Source organism: Mycteria americana, chromosome 6 (genome assembly GCF_035582795.1).
Source record: "Mycteria americana isolate JAX WOST 10 ecotype Jacksonville Zoo and Gardens chromosome 6, USCA_MyAme_1.0, whole genome shotgun sequence".
Taxonomy (NCBI): domain Eukaryota; kingdom Metazoa; phylum Chordata; class Aves; order Ciconiiformes; family Ciconiidae; genus Mycteria; species Mycteria americana.
In genome coordinates this window covers 23,549,407-23,571,431 of record NC_134370.1, presented here as the reverse complement: position 1 = coordinate 23,571,431, position 22,025 = coordinate 23,549,407, and the positions used below count along the sequence as shown (strand labels likewise).

The following is a 22,025-nucleotide window of genomic DNA, read 5'->3' as shown; positions in this document are numbered from 1 at the left end:
TAAACAAAATACCCCAAAAAAATCAAATTTGGGCTCCAAAAGAACAAAGAATTGAACAGTACCTGCTGCATTTCTATAAAGGTGAAGAGATGAGAGAAAAACCCCAGACTTTTATATTTCCTTCATATGCTTAGGGAGGTGAAAGCTTTAAACCATTAAGTTTTAAAAAGCTCTCATATTTGAATAAAGTCTGTCACATTCTTTATTGCATTTTGAAGAGAAGGGCAGCTGAAAGATATCCCAGGGAAGAGATTAAGCTTTTGTTCAGGCTTATGGTGTATTTCACTACAAAAGGTTTGTCACAGTATGGCCTGCATGTATATCCAAAAGGGCTAAAGGCAGAGTCCCAAGACTGAAGAATGATTTCTGAAACAAGCTTTGGATCTTCCCAGTCCCTGCCACATCTTCAAGGAGATCCCAGGCATCGGGAATGAGATATACAAGGAGAATGAAGCTTTGAAGTTCGAAACAGACTGCGATGACAGTAAGGTGTATGAAATTCCTGAAGAGCCAAATCAGTTTGAGCATTTCAAGACAAAATGTGGAAGAGCAGATACCAGGTAGACCAAAGACGCGGCACCTGTGTGTTAGCTTGGATGTCTTGGCTTTGACACTATCAGCTGCCCTTACCTACATTCCATAGAAAAATCTGTCTGGAGGGAGGAATTAAGTCACAGAGAGGAGACTACCTAGTGGTTCACTGGGAAGTGGCAATGCAAAACGGGGAAAGCACAGGATGTCATATTTAAGCATAGTCTCTTAGCAACCTTTTAGCTCAGACACTTTTTTCAGCAACTTAGTTGCCACTTTTTCCAGGTTTACAGTACTCAAGAGGTGGTAATTCTTGCCAGCAATTTAAATCAAGGAGGGTGGTTTCAAGACATGCCAGGGTAAAGGAAGTTATTTCTGTGTTCTAGTATGTTTAGATAGCAGAGGTTTTATTTCCCCAAGAAAGCAGCAGCAGCAAGTTTGCACTAGAGAATCCTGGAAGCTTCTCTACACTGAAAACAGAAGTGGAAAGACACAAAGGTATTTTATCCATAAAGCCAGAGGACTTCCTGGGGACTTCAACCTGAAGCATAACATGGTAATTTCAAACAATATTCATTTCCTTCTACAAACCAGCTTCATTAGTTGACCTGAAGTCATTAGAGCATTGCTTATTCTAACGAAGTTTCCGATTCATAACCTGCTCCTACTAAAAGTCTGCTAACTCTACTGAAGTTTTATTGCCACAGTCATAATGATTCAAACACGTTCATAAAACCTTGAGATCATTAAAATCACTGTGTATAGAGAGTCCTAACATCCTGATTAAGTGACCCCTGAAGATTTATATTCCCATTTGCTTTTGCATGTACATGTTTCCATGATCTTAAAATACAAATCAGTTGAACAGATTTACAAGACAAACTTCAGCACAGGTGGAATTCCCTTCCCTCAGCATTCCTGACCTCCAAATGGGAATACAAGTGAGAAATGTGATATCATAAATGCTTGCTCAGCAGTAAAACAGAGCCTCTTTGCACATATCAAAGATCAATGTTGTAAACTTTTCTGACAGTACTGTATATGGCTGCTAGCTTAGGAAAGAAAAAACAATACAATATTCCTCTGGGGCACTGACTAATACCAACATATCCAAAAATAGAATTTTAGTCTAATTTCTTGAAGAAGAAAGCCAGAAAAATTAAGTGAACAGTTTATAAATATGTTTAGCTTGATACTATATTTAGTGGTTTTATAACAATGAATTCAATGTAAAAAGTTGGTATTGAAAATACTACTAATAAGGAGGTGACTAGAACCATCAGTGTACATGTAGAGTAATGACTCCTCTGTCAGTAGAAAATTATTGAAAGCCTTTGCCTGAAACTGAGAATTGTCTCTCTTTTTATTACCATTTATGATTTCTACCATATTCATTCATTAACAATGTGTTCTTAGAAGTACTTTCAGTCACATACTGAATTTGATTATATCCCAAATAATATAATTTACAAGACAGAACTTGTGATACTAAGCTTCGTTTTGTGGTAGATCTAAACTAAGAAGAAATCCAAAGCTACTCAAACATCTCTGAATGGACTGAACAATTTAACATATCACAAAAACTGATATGCAAAGAAGGGAGCTATTAAAAAAAGGTCAAAACCCAAGATTTGCTACAGATATTGAAAAGAAAACAAGCCTTCCTGTATTAAGATATTTCTTAAGTTAACAGTGCTACTGCATAAAATTAGAAAAAGCAATTTTATGGTGCATATTTCAAAAGATTCTGCTCTCAAATAATACCCCTTGCAAGCTCAAACAGTAATTTGGTAGAGTAAACTCTACCAAAGTGCCAAGCGATTATTTCCTACATTGTATTCATAGGGTTACTTGAGGTTACTTGAAAGGGCCATGACAACAAACAAAATCCTTACAAAAGCCACAAGAAACAAGAAAAGTCGTCATGATTAAATGAGAAAGTAATCCAATCCAAACCATTGTTTTTCAAGTGATACGGTTAATACACAGACACAAGTCCATAACTGGATACTAAATATCACTTCACAAAGTGAAAACAGTGATTAACTTTCGAAAAGCCAGATCTCCTCAGGACATCTCATCTTGTATTGTTGGCTGATCTTCTATTTTTATTTTTTTCTGCTTGACTGCAATGATTTGGAAGTAGCTTTCACTTCGAATCCTCTTGTATTGCATTTTAGCTTATAACCAGTTTGCACTGGCCATCCAGAAGAAAACTCAAGTTGCTAACTTCCCATGTTGCTGTAACACCAAACTTGAATACAAAGCAGAAGTGCCATTTTAAGCAGAGAGAAGACTGCTGTTGGCATCCAGCAGATATTGCTATTGTGATTAAAATGAATTATACTTGAAGCACCTTAAAACCCTCCCAGAATAAATTTCTAACTAGGAAGCTAAAGCTATGACTCACAATTGCATTTAGACTAAAAGGTAGTTTTCCTGTGTCTACAGTGGTGTTTAAATTCTCCAGTAAAATGACTCACCATGGTTCCAAAGGGTATAGCTCTTGAAGCATGATAATAGATGGCAATGAAGTTAATGAAGAAGGCAGTTCCACACACCATTGCTGGAATAAGGAAGGCTCCAATGAACATCTGCTTTATCCATCGCCTTCCTGTAAGAAGGGACATTCCAACGAGACTGGTGAGATACAGTGTATTTCATTTAAAAAGTTATCAGCAAGCTCTCCAGAATTTAGGTGTTTGATGACTTCTCCCTCAAAAAGGTGAAAGAATTAAGTAACAACATACTACATCGATACAAGAGCCAAGAGTCAACTAACAGTTTCATTTGACTCCTGGCAACTTGCAAGATGCAGCACATTAATCAATTTATTAGGCCAGGTGAAAAGACAGGAAAAGGGATACAGCATGAGAACATTTAGCTGAAGAACAGCATATGCTGACTAAGCTGGCCAAAGAAACTGGGGTGTGAAATGTAAGTGTATATGTAAGCTACAGATTAGCAGAGGCAGAGATAGCAGAGCTGGCCCTGTGCAGAGCCTGCTCACACCCTGAGAGCGCATGAGAGCTCAGCACTGCTCTCGGGACAACTTAGCACTACAGCTGCTTTCAGGCAGCACCTGCTCCAGGCTGTCTTGACCCAACTAAGGTGACTCCATACATTCAGGATGCATTAAGGAACTGGTTATCCCTGGTATAAAGCAAAATGCCACAGCACTTAATATACAGCAAAATTGAACTCAGACATCTTCAACAGCACAAAAGGTATAAGGAAAGCAATTTCTAAACCCCAGGCATAAAGAGAACAGCAACACTTGTTTAACAGTTATTACTAAGTTTAGAGCTCCCCAAGGAACTCAAAAAAACCCTCTTGGGCCATACCTTAAGAATTTTCACTGTCTGTATTCCCTTTACTTTCTATGCTCTTAAATACAGACTATATTTAAATTTAATACACCATAGATGCATCTGTAATATGCACTAAATAAAAAACAGTCAGAAAACTAGCATACACTTTTCAGGACCATCATGTGTATTTTCACCATGGGCCAACATAATCAACATTTCACAGTTTGATACGTGTTTGATCTGTAGAAAAAAATGCAAACCTGGCTCAACTATACAGCACAGTACATTTTAGAACAACAACCCTAATTTACCTAGATCTGTTTTTCTACAATCGCTAGGTTTGTACACAACACTATGTTTGTACACAAGCCACATGAAAAGAAACATCTAACCTCCCAACTCAGAGTAGATTAGAGTGCAGTTGAGACTCAATACTAACAAGTATGTTGTGCTAAAAGGATACAAGTTTTCTTTTGTGAACTTACCAGAATTATTTTTCCTAAAGCACTGCAGAAGATAATAGATATTGATTACTCTTTTATTGCAGTATAGGGAATGGATAAAGCTAGTGGACTGCAAGGATGTTATTGGTCATAACTCAGAGACATAGTGGGGAGGCACTTGGAGACAGCCTGTCCAAATCTGTTATGTCAATTTTATTGGGCTTCTGCTCTCTACTGATACTCACTTTGAATTTGCCAAGTATAAAGCAAAGCACATACTGAAAAGTTGAATAACCTTCTTTAAAAGGTGCCATAAACAGTTTTCCCCATCCACAATTAATGGTCTGGTAAGTACTGTATACTCATCCTTTCCATGCTAGTAAACGTAGCCCTCCCGGTACCTACAGAGGACGGCTATGTAGGAGTCATCTGGAGAAGATGACATAAGCTGTTTAACAGCATGTCACAGAGGAGGGAGAGACTATTATACTCTCTGGATGTCATGAGCCAAACAATTATATACAAGAGTATAACAAGCAATTCATAAGACACAACTGTTAACAGTTCTTTAGCTCTTATTACTTTTAAATTAACCACAGACTTCAGCTGTCTTTAGTTAGAAAATGCAGCCAATATGGAATAGGAAATAATATTAAATTAATATTATTAAATATAATATTATTAAGTTAACATTCATTATTCATATTAATAATATTCATATTCAATATTAAATTAACTCAATATTATGACTGAGTTAAATATATTAAAAATATTTTCTGTTTATTAAGAATTCAATGGATTCCATCTGAACGACCTAACTCCATGAGGACACTTCTATATTGGTGCAAATCAGAAAATATCAACTTCTCTATTTAACAATGTAATGAAAATGCTGAAACATGAAAACAATTTACCTCCTTGTCTAGCATAAAGGCTTCCTCCAAAATATCCATTCACTGGCGATGTTGCAGCATAAACAAATATAGCTGTACTAAGCATTGATCCTCTCCTACAAGACATGATTTTTTTGGTAAATAAAAGAGAAAAACAAGCAGTATTAGAGCAAAAGATTACAGTAAAATATGTACATTTAGCAGAAGCAGTTATTTAATATTTTTAGGTAATGTAAAAATTTTAAAGTGCTTAAACTGTAAAATCTGCATAAGAATAAGAACTGTTTGTATCCGAAGCTTCTGGCCAAGTCTAATTCAATCTGGGAAAAAGAGTTCTGACATACTACATTCTTTTCTAACATGCATTTATTTTCACTGGAGTACAAAATCTAACCTCTGATCAAAATACTATGACATTCGGATGTGTGTACCTTGTGTATAAAGAACTGAACTATTTACATGACATACATTAAGTGTAAGATTCAACTACTGCAGATAAAAGGTACTCTTTGCTTAACATAAAAGGCCAGTATTAACAAAAATATACTAAGATTGTGAATTATGTTTCTGCCATCCCTCAGAAATTAACTTTTAAGATCGAAAGTGATCATCTTACAGAAAATTAGAAGACTTGATTTAGAAACTATAAATACTATAATGAAGCCACAAATCAGCATGGAGTAGTCCAATCAGAAGAGTTTAGTCATTTTAAAGTTATCACCTCATTAAATATTGGAGTACTCATTTTGGCATCATTTTTCTGAAATTTTACAGGCAAAGCTAATAATTTTAGATCACAAAAGCCATCTCCAAATACATTTTTAAAAATCATGTCTAAGAATAGCAAGATATAAAAAGTTATTCATGAATAGAGCTGTTTCCCCATGCCCCTCTGCTACTCTTCAATAGCAAAAAGCAGTAGAAGGTTTCCAGCCAGCTTGCTGTACTTTCCTCAAATTAGTTGTTCTGAGAGATTCCAGACTATTGGCATTTTGGCTTTTGATGAACCATTACTGGATTACTGCCCTACTCAAAGAAGTAATCTTTAGTACAACCGGCTTCCATGACTATATGGATTGAACGAAGCAAATATACCTGCTGGTCACACACACTAAAGGAGCGTTATGCTAACATTTGCTTCTTACAAAAAATAAGTAGTAATTCCATTTTAGAAAGCTACTGGTTAGACAGAAACCAATTTTAACACTTCTCCTAACTTAAGCCAATTTAGAAACACATGCAAAACCCCAGAAGACTATTCACAGTCTGAAGTGACACATGTAAATCCAGGCTACCTGTAAAATGACAAGCAAATGTTCATCTAAAATTCTATCAAAATTTCCTATTCTCGAGCTTACGCTCTTATGTTCCAAACATTCTAACAGAAAAGCTTCTCAAAACACAAACCAGTATTAATAAATTAATAGCTGGCACGACCAAATTTAACTGAGAGACTTTTAGTTGGCATCAGCTGGATGAGCCTTAAGAGTTTTAACAGACTTGAAGAACACTGACAGGCAATTGTTCTTGTAATTCTGACTTACAGCCTTTTTCACTCACATCACTATTTTCCTAAATGTAAGAACTGTCTGCACCAGATTTGGTCAATTCTTCCGTTACACACCCAGAATGAAATTTACTTTGAAAGTGATACAAAGGCCTATTGCAATAAAAGACTAAGTACACATATATTTTTAAAAAAATACTGTTCCAACACATTTTACAATTGCCATTACTAACTTACAGCTTCCCTACAGTGCAGAAACATTCTGAAATTGTTTCATTCCCTCTCTTAAAGGGCTGACATGCTGTACAATTAAAAATGTGTATGTAAGTCTATCCAGAAATGTAACCATGGGACACAAGGGGGGGAATAACACCATATGAAAAATGAAAATATGCCAAGATACTGGTACTACAGAGTGGCTTTTTAAACACACCATTAAAAGGCAGCTAAATTAAAAAACAAGAGTTCTCTCTAGTGGTACATTAGAAGTATTACAACTTGTTAAAATCAATAATTACAGGTGATAATGAAGGGAAAATAGAACAGAGATTTGAAATTTTAGTCATTGCTTAAAACAAAGAACTTGTAAAAAAAAAAAAAATTCCCCCCCCGGTATCCAAAATACAATCACTACAGAAAGAGATGAAGTCCATCCAGGACACCGAAAATCTCAAACAGGTAAAAGGTAACAGAAGAGAACTAGGTGAACTGCGAGTGGTATGTTAAAATTTAAACTGGAGTACTATTTGTTTGTTTTAAATGAATTCTCTCCAGTCAGGACCACAGCCCACCTTTTGCTGGTGATTTTACATTCAACACAGTATCTGTTCAAAAGAACTTAAGAAACTGTGGACAAGACTTGTGGATAAGATTGGCTTAATGCATTGTCAGCAGTAAACACAACTATTCGTAACACAGCATACTCGTACTTCAGTCTTTACAGGACATGGTGGGGAAAATACAGTAAGAAATACAGGAATATCTTGTCACTCCAGATGAAACCAGGAGTGAAATATGTACCTTTTAACATTTATTTCCCATATAATCTACCTGTGATGCTGCAGAACAACAAACTAGTTTCATAATAAATCATGTAAAAAGCATTAAAAGAGTCGAATTAAGAGAGACCAACTCACACGATAAGAGTAGGACGAAGTTTCATTACAACTTAAAAGAGCCCTTCTGAATACTACATCTGATCTAAAGATAAAGACTAAAGACTCTCAAATACTTTTTTCAGGCCAGTTAGAGCATTCATTTTTGTAATTATTTTGTTCATTTAAGCATTTATATGCAGAAGGCATAGCACAACTATACTTACTCTGTGTATAAATCTTCTATCATTGCAACAACAATGACTATAAGAGATACAGCAAAAATTTGACAACCAGAACCAATAAGCGATGAAAATATTAGAGGATGACTCGATGGTCTAAAAACATCTCCATGGACCTGCTTCCACCCGTACTCATCACCTAGATCTCTGTCCTAGGAACAGCAACAAAAAAATTTTAAGTCTAGTAATGACAATTAATGACAAACACACAAGCTAGGCATAAATTAAAGATTTGATTTATTAAAGCAACTTCAAGTGCAAGTATGTCTTCTCTCCTAAATGCATCAAATCTAGGAGAAAAAGTTTACTTTTCAGATGCTTATGAAGACAACAAAAATTACTACCTGAATGTATGATGCAGTAAAATCTATCGGATTCCCTCACTGTCCCTAAAATCCTCTGAAGTGCTTAGGAGTATACACAGGCTTCTATTACACACTCAGAACAGACCTCGTTTAACCTAAGTGTGGATATGAATATTAACACAGTGACTACAGACAGAATTCTGGGTTGCAACCTAGAAGCATGTTATAAAGAAAACCAGTAACACTTTCAAGACTCACATAAGGCAGTTTTCTGACCAAATGAAGAAAGCCATTCTGAGCTGCTAACACAATGAACGTACAAAGAAAACAATAAGCCTTAAAAAAAGATTTAGAAAAGCATGAATGAAGATCTTACCATATCATCCATTTCTTCCTCCTTGCTGTATCTTGCATAATCTTTTCGCAAAGTTCTCATTAATATCATAGACACTAGGCCAACCAGAAAGATCACCATCATAAAAGAATTGAAAATTGAAAACCAGTGAATCTACAAAAAGAAAACACATCCCTAAGGTTTAGAACTGTAAACGTGTTTCAAACTTGTTCCAATGAGGATAAATCGTTGCCTAGCAGGACAGCTTGTCAGCACTAGCTAAGTAACAATAAACCCATATTGTAAGTAACACTACATTTGTAGAAAGTCCCACTAAAACTGGCCTGTGAAACTCCATACATAAAGCTTTTCAACAGCCAAGCTTGCTCATGACGAAGTTATCACAGCTTAGTTAAGCACCAGCAAAGTTCAAACAACTGACTGCGCATGCTCCCTTGGTAAAAGCAAGGCTACACAATGTACTGCTGCCTTCCTAGAGAAGTTTACGTAGTAAAAGAGACACTCACAGTCAAAAAGCCAAAGGAACCATTGCTTTGCACAGGACCAAAATGTGCAGCAGCATTATTTTGCCTCTGACAAGCGTATCTTCTGGTTTTCACCAAGCTCCAAACAGAATCCAAAACTTCTAATTTCAGATAGTAGTATAGCTTAGTATACTACCCTTAAGGAGACTACAACCACAGGTTTAAACCATCACAACTGGTATTGCCAACTGGTTTAGGCTAACGCATTTACTTCAGTAACAAGTGTACGTATGACCAATTGCAGTTATTCAGCTTACAAGTCATTCAGTTGTGTCCCTGAAACTTCATTGGTCCCAATCATGTGAATATATTTTCTTGAATTGCCTTGTATTTGCTGCAGACTTGAAGCTTGCCTGCACATCTACTGAAGCACTCTCAAAAACTGCAGCAATCCTATTTAAGCAACAGAACTATCACTTAAAACCTACAGTCCTAGACCTGCCTGTTTCATTGTCCCAGAACACCTGGGACATCCAAAAATTCAAAGACGTCATCCAAAAATTCCATGACATCTTTTGAACTAAAGCAACCGTTTAGATGGGATATTTTGTAAGGTTGGCTTAGAACAACACATACTCTGTGCTGAAAGAAAGATGGGTCAAGGTACTTGTCAAATCGGTCTTCAAACTTCACATCTGATTTCTTCCATTTCACCTAAAGAGAGAAAAATTTACATGTGAAAAGCTCATTACAATATGTTCAGCTATACTCACATGCAGAAACCCAAAACACATTTTAAAAGTCACCCACTTCAGATGTTTTCTTCAATATGAATTTAGGTTTTGGCAAAACAACGGACTGATGTTGTTAAAGACTGGTATCTACAGGTCAGAAATAGAATGCACATCAGCCACCTTGCCTCATGGATCTAATCTTGGCTATGCTTATGTTTAAGAAAAAGGAAGAATCAGTCTTGCACCGCCTCAGCTCTCACTGTCTCTGCAAGACTAATCGAAGATGCAAAATTCTAGCTGTCAAATACAACAAACCCTTTCATGATTATAGAAGAAGCTCATAAAGATACTCATACTGAAGGTGCCAAAACCAAAATCCATCAAATGACCCTATTTTTCAGTTTTGTCAAACGAATAGTTCAAAGATGATGTTTTTTCCCCGCAGTAGATACTCATAAAACGATGAGGCAATACCTTCGAAAAATCCTCCCAAATTTGCCCAAGATTTCAGAACAAAGGTTAGAGAAAGAAAGCACGTTTAAATATGTTCAAGAATGACATGCTAGAAACCAGTGGAATTTTTCCACAAATTTTTTTTTTTGCTGACAGCACACTCCCTTTTCTCAACATTTCCATGTGCTGCGTTGTATGAAAAGAGGCTTGCAGAGAACATTACCAGTGTTCATTGAGCGATGACAGCACCCTCTATTTCTGCTCCCCCAATGGCAGCTGAGATCTGTTTTGCCGCCATGCACTGAGACTGGTATTCAGTGAAATAATCTGTACCTAAATTCTCTGAGTACGGTGCCCAAGAAAAAAGATGCAGTCTAGCAGAAGTGAGGGCAATGAGAAGACATAAGAGGGTTTAAAACAGATGCCAGTAGGAAACAAAAGGGCATAAACTGAGATACAAGCTGGCTGGAAGGGAACTGTAGAGAAGGGAGGACCCCTTTTAGGGACCCAAGCTGGACCCCAAAAGACAGACATTAAAATTTTAAAAGCTACAAGCTAAAAGCTGCAACCTCAAATCTGTAAGACCACAGGATTCTGCAATTTAGACACTTCAATTGCCAATAAATAACTCTGAAACCAGCTGGAAAAGTATGTGTTTATGGCCGTACTATCGCAGGGTAGCAGCATATTACTGCTATCAATTATTCCACTAGCTGCACAGAGGACTGCTTTGGATTTGGAAGATTTAATTGTACTAATGAACTATATGGTGCTAATATGGTAGCACAAGTATTTTTCAGAATTTTTGCAAGGTTGTTTTCATTTTAATTTTTAAATGCAAGTTCAGAAATTAAACACAACTCTACACTAAAATTTTTTCAAAAGCATGCCAAGATTAGGAAATATCAGGATTTTTTATGATCTTGAAAAAAATGCAGCTCCGTTGTGCCTGTCTTTTTAAAACACATGACAAGGAACTATCCTTTCCAACAGATGTTCTCTTATTCAGTAAAGAAGAGAGCATACAAATGTAGATTGAATACCCCTATCACTCACCACAGTCCTGAGACAGATTAAAAGCCCCAAGACTCAAGTATTACTCACTTTGAGGTATGATATTAATGTTCTTCAGTTCAAATTACAACCTTGTTCAAGATTAGTAGCTCAAAACATTAATAGCTTTCAACATTGTTTTAAGCAGATACATTTCTCATTAGAGCATCTGCCACTAAGAAGCACTGCTTAGAACAAACCCACCAGAGACAATCTGTGACTTATTGCCCAGTGGTGCCAACAGAAATGCATAGGTAAGTCTTGAGCTCTGTACACTGTAAGTATTTTAAGGGAACACCTAATGTTACTTTCATTACTGGCAGCTACTCAGTGCTGTCCACCTCAAAATTCACAGAGTTTGCAGAGTCCACAAATGGACTTCATAATGCTGGTGGAATCTGAAACAAAAAATTCAAAATTTCTACTACCAATTTTGCAGTAGAAATAGGGAGATTAGTGTAAACAGAATTCTAGAAAGCACATATAAAAAACAACTATCTGCACTTCAAAATATACAATTTATTCAGCACAAGACAAATGTAACAGTGGGATTTTATATCCTCTGAAATAAAATCTTATGCTGACACCTACTGCTAACACATTGTAGAAAAGCAATGCATCAAGAACTAGTTTCAGTATACAAATGTGGTGAACATGAGAAATGAACCATTACAGATTTAAGTAACATCAAATAAGGAGGAAAACTGAAAAATTTAATTCATTATCTCAGATCAGCAAACACTGTATTATAACCTTACTAATAAGGTTATATAAATAAGACAAATTTCTACTGGAATTGCAAAAACAATATAAGCTTTGATACTAACTGCTTGCAAAGTATGAAGGCTTACACTGCGTTTTGGTCCTAGCTCAGAATCCAGTTCAATTCTGTGATGCAAATGTCAGAGTTCCAAACATTAAGAAAATGCCTATCTACTGGGGGATCCCCTATACTTCTAGTCTCCATACCTTTAGGGACATCTTCCTTTCCCACCAAAACACTTTTCTGCAGATTACAGATGCTTCAGTTTGTTTGAAGTGTTTCAAAAATAATCATTTAAGATTTATTCTTAATAAACCTATCAAGGTTTTTCAGTAATGAAAAATAAAATATTTGAAGGAGTGAAGATGCATCTTCCTCTAATACAGTCTGATGTATCAATACATAGTTGTAGGTATACAAGTACCTATTTTTGAGCTATTTCACCATGTAGAATTTCTTATTACAGATGCATCACCAAATTACTTACTGAATATGACATCTGGATTTTTGTGTTTGGTACCAATTTCACCTTTCCTTCACTGGTCAGATTGACATCTACAATTCTATTTCCATTGTAACCGATTTCAAGTTTTTTGTAAGTCCAAAGGTAATAATCTTCTCCATTTTCATCTGCTTCTCCAACAATACCTGCATAGGAAACAAGCGTAAGCATCTATTACAGGTATGTTTTTCAAATATTCTGTAATTATTTTTTTTAAATAGGCATTGCAAAAGTTTTGCCAGCTAAAAAAGCAACATAACTACAGTAAAGAGAACACAGTAGACCTTATGCTCTTCTTTTCAATTGTAATACCTGGATTACACCTTCAATCCACAGGTATCTGCAAGAAGCATTTTGTAATGGCATTAAAAGAAAAAAACATGCAGCTACAAACACTGCGGAACAAACAGAAGACACAACAACAGTTCCTATAGTTTTGTTCAGAATTCTTACCAGATAAACAACTAGCTGAACACAGATTTAATTTCCATGAACAGAATTTAGCCAAGACCTGTGTATTTTCCTGTCTATCCCTTCACTTGTTTTTCTTCCTCTTAAAAATTTTACTTTCATTCTGTATTCCTCATTAGTTGACTCTCCAACACATACTTTTTGCTGTCATTTGCACAAAAGTTTCCAATGCTTGCCAGGTGTGATAGGTTTTGACTACTCTGTTACTTTCACTGAAAAATTCAGAAAGTTATCATTTACTTGAAGATTTTTATTACCTCCAATATGGAAAGCTGCTCAAATGTTCTTGGAGCATCAGAATTCAACTGAACTCAATATTAGCAATAAATTACTTTTCAATAAATTACTGCAAAATGTCTATATCTACTACAGAAAAAAATCCAGAGAATGTACTATGCTGGAAAAAAAAGTCAAGTCTAACAGTCACCAAATTCACAGGCTACAAGCGTCATCTTTAATGTCAAGACCATCACACCAAAGATCACATACAAGATGGAAAGCCACAATAAAAGCAGCACTCAAGATATACAAAGGTGGAGGGGAGTGGGAGAACAAGTAGGTAAAGGATATGGAACAGGTTACCACAAAGCAGCAGGTATATGAAGGAATGGCACTTGTGCATTACCTGTGCTTTTTAATTTTCAAGGTGGTATTTTTCTGTCGTGTTTTTTACTCATGCTCATCTGTCAGGATTGCCTTGTGTATGCCATCCACATGAAACACATGCCAGTTTGTGCCTATGCCATACAGCCTAGCACCTGGCATACCATCTGTTCCCATGGTAGTATCCAAAACCATGACAATACAGACCTCTAAACTACTTAAAGGACATTCTGATCAATCACTACGTGAAGGAGTGAACTAACACAGTGCTCCATATACTTAGGGAGATGTCCTGAAACAAAGACAGTCAAGCCAGCCACTCCACTGTGGGGTAGCAGTTCAGGAAAAAAAACAGAAAATGGAATAATTTTATCTGAATGCACTTAAAAAGATCTGGTTGCCTTCTTCAGGTCAGAAAATACAGTGTAAACCTTCCAAAGCCCTCAAACAGCAGTTTGAAGTCATTACCTTTAGTTATCAGCAATTAAGAAAAGTTATTTTTTGCCTAGTCTTTACTGAAAAGAGTACTCCTTACTGTGTATTTTGAGGACTTCCTAAGGAGAATTTCAAATATTAATGGTTGTGCATATGACTCTGACATCAGTAAGCCTTGCCAAGGTGGAAAACCATGAAGAACATAAAACACGAACTTAACTAAAGTTTGCCAGGAGACAGGAGGAGTGCCACAAATCCATCTGGATGAGCCCAGAGAAGTCAGTGGTCTGCTTTAAGAACAGAATTAAACAGAAGTTGCCTAGAATTCTCAGCAAACATTAACACCATCTGAATCCTTTTCTTTTAAACTCTTCAAAGAATACTTACTTTCTTTTGGTAGCACAAAAAAAGAACTCTAGCTATTTACATTTAGGGAATAAAATTTTGGTTTAGCTGGCTACAAGACACAAATCAACAATGAAAAAAATAGTAGATGGGTGATACAGTACATATAACACATGCTGGCTAGTAGGGTTCTCAGGAAAGGTAATCTAAATGAAGTGGATCAACATGATAGCCTTCACATAGTAACAAAAAAGCCATTTCAGCACAAGATATTTTTAATGCAAGCTGAGGGTAACCAGTTCTGGACACTATCTTAATAAAACAAAAAAAACTTCTCAGTATTCAGAGTATTTCAGAGATGCCATCATAATTACTAAAGTTCTTACTCCTGGGTATTTTAAGCAGTCCTAACGTTTTTCATTATAGTTACCGAAATTTAACAGCTATGCTATGACACTCAATCAAGCAAAAGATACTAGTTTTTCTTAGTATCTCTACTACCACATTACATGGTACTAGGCAAGTCTATATAACACAGTCGAAGACACCAACAAGTTGGATGAGCCATGTGTACAGTATCACTCATGCCATATTCATAACAGAAATATTTATAATAAAAACTGTTCAGTGAGCAGCAAGTCTCAGAGCTTCAAGTTTTAGGCAGCGCTCAGAGCCTGAAATATTCCTACGGTTGAACAGAGACCCATCAAAACCAGAATTAATGCAGATAAACTATATTCACAGTTTTCTAAACTGTACTTGGAACCCAAAGGTCAGAAAGACTTGTTCAGACTTGCAGATAAACACTTCTGATCAGTTCAGGTGCATCCACTCTTTTCTCAGCCTCCCATCAAGAACCAATTAATTTTTTGGAATAAAAGTCAGGCTAATATTGACTGACCAATCTGCAGTCCTGCTAGTTTTACCTAGCCCTCAGGAGACATAGACCAAAATCTTCAGCACCGCTTGCTTTCACACCTCATGTCAGATTATATCCTTGCATATTACCACCGGTACTTACGATGCTGCAGTCATCTATTAAGTATCACAACTTGAGGTCCTGGTTCCAAACAACTATCAAAACCAGCTTCTTAATGTCATACGAAGATGATACCTAGATTCTCTATGTTTGTTAGCTGTAGCATTAGGAATGACTTCTTGTGCATACAAAGCATACTACTGAAGAACATTAAAAACAATGGAATCACAGTAAAACAGATTTTTCAGCTGAAAGCATAAAATTTAGTCAGTGTGCAGAAGATTTACTAAGTATATTTGTTCTTCAGTATTTGAGGTGAGAAAAAATATTCCCAAATAAGATCAGAAAAATCAGTCTCCTAAAAAGAAAGTCTCCAAGACCCGCTAGCCACACAGGATTCCAGGGAAGTCAGCTTAGCATCCATCATCCTTGGGCAGTCTAAAGCCTATGTAGCTGCCACTAGTATAGGAAAATCATTCATTGATCTTTTGCTGAAAGGCCAAAAGCATAAAAAATATTGTAGCAACAACTGTCACTCATGGGTGGTTTTAAAAAGCCTACCAGCAATCCTGCAAGAAGAATAGTAAAGGCCACACTGATTAATTAGGGTCTACTCCAAGCCCTGCCACAGAGCTGTTACACATACTAAGCAAATTAGCTGAAAAGAATGAATACAATATATGAGTACTTCTCCTGTCAGGCATTATAATGTTATCTCTTAAAAATAGATACATTAAAAAAACCAAGAGCTTTCCTGACTAACAGATAAATAATAAATAAAACACTAGCATTTCTGGCTGGGGCTCATGTTTCAACAGGTAGCTACTTTCTAAAAACAATTAAAATTATAAGAGCGAGCTAAAAAAACAGCCTCTGTCAGAACGAATGAATGATGGGTAACATTATCCAGCATACTATCTATCAAAGAACTTCTGTCATGTGGCTTGAAGTATTTTTGTAGGTGTTGTGGGGGTTTGTTTATTTTGGTTTTTTTTTTACCTCTTTCGCAGAACACAGGCAACAAAGACCTTACCTTAACAAAGTATTCTGTGGTGCTTTTCCTTTCCCTTCAGTTTACATCTACAACAGGGAGATTAGGGCTTGGGGAGTTTGGCTGATTGCTATCAGTGCAAAATGCAATCTGCAGAGCACTCTTTACTAGGTATGTGATCACAGGTTACAAGGGAGTGACAAAAAACAGAGAGCTTAGGAGACAATGGCAATAAGGACACATAATTTTGATTCAAGACACAAGTAGGTCTAAGCCCAGATTAATAACACGCAGCAAGAGCAATTTTAAGAACTGTGTAAGAACAAATAAAAAAAACCTACTTCATATAACCACGGACTGCGCATGCAAAACTGTTTAAAAGCCACTAAATTACCATAAAGTTAAATCAAACAACTCTTGTGTTATTAATAAACACAAGAACTAGCACAATAAAGCTAAAACATTGAAAGAGTTTTACAAAAAGTGTTATTCATGAACACATTAACACGGATCTTATATCTGACCTATCTAATCACCACTTACTTGAACATGTAAAAGAATTTAACCCTAAGAACTTGGTATTACTACATCAGTGCTTGAGAAACAAAAGAGCTTTTCATTGTTTTTGTAGTTCACTAGTATAAGCCATCCAACTGTTCTTTTAATGCAATAATCCTTCAAATTATTTGTATTATTTGGTTACATAAGTTCTACATACTTGTGAGATTCTTGTAATGAAGCTTAGTCATTAAATTACTCCATGAAACCCACTAGCACAGGACTCCTGTAGTTGTAATCAAGTTGTTTACGCATAATATCACTCACCCCATATCGGCAAGTCATCAATATACATCTGGTACCAATAGTGATTTTTGATAGCATACACAAATGCATCTCTTCTGCCTTTGTCCAAGTCAATTTCACAGTAAGTAGTCTGCATTACATCGTCTGCAAAAAATTAAAGCACAGTTAATGATTTCTTAATGAGCTGGCTCAAAGCAAAGGCAAACCAACCAAATGGAGGAATAGACACTGCTGGAGTCTTTAACCCCTCCTGGCTATCCTCAAGTAGGTAACAAAAAAGGACATTTTAAAAAGAACCATTAAAGCAATTACATGATTGTTTTTGTAACTCTGCCCTTGAAGCTTCCCACAGACTGGATAAGGAAAGGTTTCAAAGTATCCTTTTGCTACTTCACTCACACTAAATTAAGATCCATTTGCTGCTGGCAGCTTTACTTGGACAGATCATGAGACTTCTTTTACTTTAACAAGAGGTATGAAATTAACAAATATCTAAAACTGTGTATGATATTATCTCTCCATTTTAGTATAAGCAGGCTTACTGACTAGGAATACTGTTTGTAAAAACTAAAACTTTTTAAAGTTCTCAGCAATTTTCAAGAAACTACCATAAAGGAAGAAGCAAAGCAATCAGGGTAAAGGTAGAGAAAATGGACAGAAGACAGAAGTAGGAATAACACAAAGAATGCACAAGAGGCTGCATTTGGAAATAAAATAAGTCCACCTCTTTAAGCCAGAAAGTTATTTTTCCCCATCTACAATTCATAAGTAATGCAGTTAGCAGCCATTCTTTCACATCCCAATTTCCTTCCCTAATGTTTCCTTTTCAAGTGAAACAAGACAAAAGGGCTCATATTTACAAGAATTCAGGCAGCAACAGGTTTAGAGACAAAAAACCCCATTTGCTTCTTAGTGAATGTTTTCACTCTGAAAAACAAAGTGAACGTAAATAATTACAGCTCCCCCTCCCTCCTCTTTTCGTCATCACTGGAATTGAGGACCCATTTCTAGTAGATGAAATTAATTTGTGCCCCAAGTACAGCTCTAATCTGTATCAAAACTCAGCTTACTTTCTCCTACACACTAACTGTAATATAAAGCTTAAAAAGAAAATCAAATCACCTGCACAGAAAAAGCACCAGCAAGTAGAATATTTCCACAAAAAACATTATTTCTCTGATAATGACAATTTATCAAAATGAAAATATGCACAGTATGTCTGGTCAAGCAAAACTGAAGCAAAGCGTGGTGAAGCAAGACAGTAAGAAACCAGCCAAATGCAGTCCTGCATAGTTGCAGTGATTTCCTGTAGTCCTGGAGAAAATAGTGCCCCTAGCTATTCTGGAATGGATGCATCTCTTCCTCCTATTTCTTATGAAAACTTTAGTATTTTCTATTTTGTTTCTTCCAAGACCTAACGAATGCACTCTTAAGCTTCATTTTTTCACTGAAAAAAAAAATTTCATTTTTCAGACTGACTTATTAGGCAATAAACCTTTTGCTGGGAAAAAGAGAGAAAAACGAAACCATTCAAGTCAACAACTGTCCCAAGATGACTTTTAGACCATAGATTACATCTTCAGGACCCGTACTGGTATATTCAGGAGAGGGAAGCCATTAAAGCTGGCACCACAGCTAAAACACAGACTTACAAATCCAGGCCTCAGTTTGCATTTATGCCTCTGCTGAGCTGGATCCTATACTTTTTGGACTATGTTCCCAAGAAAAATGCCTCTACTTGGCACTTTTTCATTTTAACAGATTTTTTTGAGTCATCTTGACATTAATTAAAAAAAAAAAATCAGAATCCCTATCTTCTGGATTTGTTGCTAAGTAGGGATTAATTCTTTCCAAAATACTTGGCACTTTATTGTCACTCTCTAGCAGTTTCATACTATACTCAAATAAAGGATAACGCCTTTCTGATGTTAAATTTTTTTAACTCACAAAGGATTGTTCAACACACAGAGGTCAAAGGAAAATATAACGTGAATTAAAATAAGGGTAAAAGAGAAACTGGTGGAGGCTGTTAAATGAAGCAATACCTAGCGCCAGAGCATGGAAGCCTGATCTGGGGAAGTGCTATGGGGGGCCAGGCTGGTTTTAGGTGGCTCTCTCCTGACTGGTTCACCCACACACACAGCCGTACCAGCGCAACTGAAGGACAACATGGGGATGGGAGCAAGGGCTACTACTGCAATAAAAATCACATGAACTACAGCTGCTCTTTTCAGAGACCTTTCCCATTTTATAGCTTGAATATAGCAGCCTTTGTTTGCAGTTATTAACCAAGACAAATTTGGTATTAGATTGTAATCTAATACCAAGTTACTCCATGGGCTTTCAGACCCCTGGAATTTGCCCTTTTTTTTTTTTTAAACTAACTGAAATGAGCCATTCTGCATCTAATACTCTAGGATGTAAACACTAGCTTTTGCTGCTGAAAAAAACCAACCAACCGAACAAACAAACAAACCCCCACAAAACCAAAAAACTTTGAAATACCATTTGAAGTTAAATGACTGCACTGATGTCTGACTACGCTGCAGATGGCAGCATGACACGAAAAAACTGCCTTCATCCATTTTAATGGATTTCACTCCCCGTATTCGGAACACCGAAAGACATCACAGTGATATTACAATCAACTGTGAATCAACTACGTTACAAGTTACTCCAGTGCACATACACAAAAACCCAGCAGAATTATTAGAAACAACCTCATTCAATTCTTGCAAAACATAGGCGTGACTTTACATATGGTTATATGATTTCACCCTCAGCCATACTACACAGTACAGTTCCTCTCACCTCCCCCTAAAACAACAGAATGAAGGCAACAGGAATGAAGACAAGTGCTCCTTTCTCCAGCCACTGAGAAAGGTGAAGCTGTCATTTAGTTACAGGACAGATTAGATGGTTAAGCTTAAATCCACTGTGTTAAATGATTAAACGAAAGTAGCTTAGAAGAGCATTCAGTGGCTGGAGAAGCTGAAGTCTACTTCATTACAGCTTTACCAGATCTAAAGTTTTGCATATGTTAGTTCTTATCCAAGTTATGGTTGTGTGTGTATCCAGGAGGAGTGTGAAGTTAGAGGTATGTTTTGTGTTGTGTGTACAGCAGGGATGTCAGAGGTAACATCCGCTATATAACGCAGCTTCAGTAACATCAATAGCACATTAAGTAATTTTAAAAGAGCATGAAAGCAAGACTCATTACAAAAGCAAGTGCGCTTAGGCCAGATTTCGAATTTGCTATGAACAGTCAGATCAATTGGGTTTTATTCAAACATATAAACCATATAAAACCTCATTATATCTGACCATCTCCTAGTACAACACTGAACATCATTCTGAATGGCTGTCATATTTTCTAGAGGTGTTGTAGAAGGAAGTCTTAGGCAAGGAGTTCTCACTTAGAAGTATGGTCATTTAATAACATTTCTAAATAAGTGCAAAATTCAAGTATGTTGAAAAACCCTTTTCCCCTTTAAATTCATCTTCTCTAATTGGTATTATATGGCAATGTCAAAAATTAATTTTCTAATTGAAGTTGCTACGATCCCAATGTTCAATACATTTAATAATTCACTAGGTCTCAGGTGTAACATAGAGGATGTCAGTTCAAATGCCTGAATAAAGAACTTGACATATTACATAAAAAGCATTACTACTCTAGATTTAGCTTGACAAGAGAATTAAGCCAACTGAAAACCTAAAGTCATATTATAAGTGTATGTTAATAATTCATTACTTTCTTCACAAAGATATTTATACAGATTTGAGACCTGTGATACAAGAACATTGTCGATACTTGTAACAAAAGGGAAATCCAGCTATCCTGTATGGTTGCAGGTATCCTTTCACATGACGCATGTTTAAATACCAGAAGAAACACTACTTCATGGATTCTTGAACACACTGTAGATTTGCCCCACCAGTCACCACTATGAGCATTCAAGTGCAAACCTCCATTCTCAGGAGAATACATTTCTGCAGAGCCATAATTTTCTTATTCTATTTAAAAAACACAGGCAAGGTCCACAGATTCAATGGACAGTTTTACTTACGCAGCCTATGGTACTTCAGTTACTGTCAACTGCAGCCTAAATAATTCTTTGAGTATGATGAACAACATGTGGTTTCACACTTACCTGCTACTGCTGTCCAGTCAAACTATGATGAGTAGAAAGGAACTGTTCTTTATTGCAAGAAGCTAATTTATTAGAACAATTCTAATTCCCCTTTACTCACTCCAAAGGATAAAAACCTAAAAGTATAAAATTCAAATCTAATTTGATTTTGTAAACTCTTACAATACTCATTTAAAGAGGAAAAATACCTGTAATTGTTAGTCTTGCCATAATCCCAAACATACATGAGGAAAACCATGATTACTTGTTAACTCAGATCCGATTCACATATTCATGAAGAAAATCTGTATGAGTCTTTCAGACAGTCATGCCAACATTTTGAAAAGCAGGTCCCTATGGTCAGGTATTTAGATGTATATTCAAGCATCTAAATGATTACTGAAAGGTACTTAAGCAGCTCTTAATTATTTCAGCTGTAGATGTTAGATACTCAACACTCCTTGAAGCCATAACTTTTACTTAAGAACATATGAATCTATTGGTGCCAAAATATAAGCTTCTATTTGTTAAGAAAAAACCCCCCCAAATCACCAACAACTCTTTCAATTTCATTGCAGCAACTTCTGGACCACTGGTGCAGAGGTGGGAAGATG

The 22,025-nt window shown here is 36.2% G+C and overlaps 1 protein-coding gene across 1 annotated transcript in view; it reads right to left on the bottom strand.

The window, feature by feature from the left end:
• TM9SF3 (transmembrane 9 superfamily member 3) overlaps window positions 1-22,025 on the bottom strand; it is a 49,232-nt gene that overhangs the window by 13,368 nt on the left and 13,839 nt on the right. The window contains exons 3-9 of the mRNA XM_075505032.1: window positions 17,300-17,422; window positions 12,636-12,796; window positions 9,782-9,859; window positions 8,703-8,834; window positions 8,007-8,173; window positions 5,200-5,294; window positions 3,015-3,145 (exon numbers count right to left, since the gene is read on the bottom strand). Of these exons, the coding sequence (XP_075361147.1) occupies window positions 3,015-3,145; window positions 5,200-5,294; window positions 8,007-8,173; window positions 8,703-8,834; window positions 9,782-9,859; window positions 12,636-12,796; window positions 17,300-17,422 (887 nt within the window). The remainder of the gene's footprint in view (window positions 1-3,014; window positions 3,146-5,199; window positions 5,295-8,006; window positions 8,174-8,702; window positions 8,835-9,781; window positions 9,860-12,635; window positions 12,797-17,299; window positions 17,423-22,025) is intronic.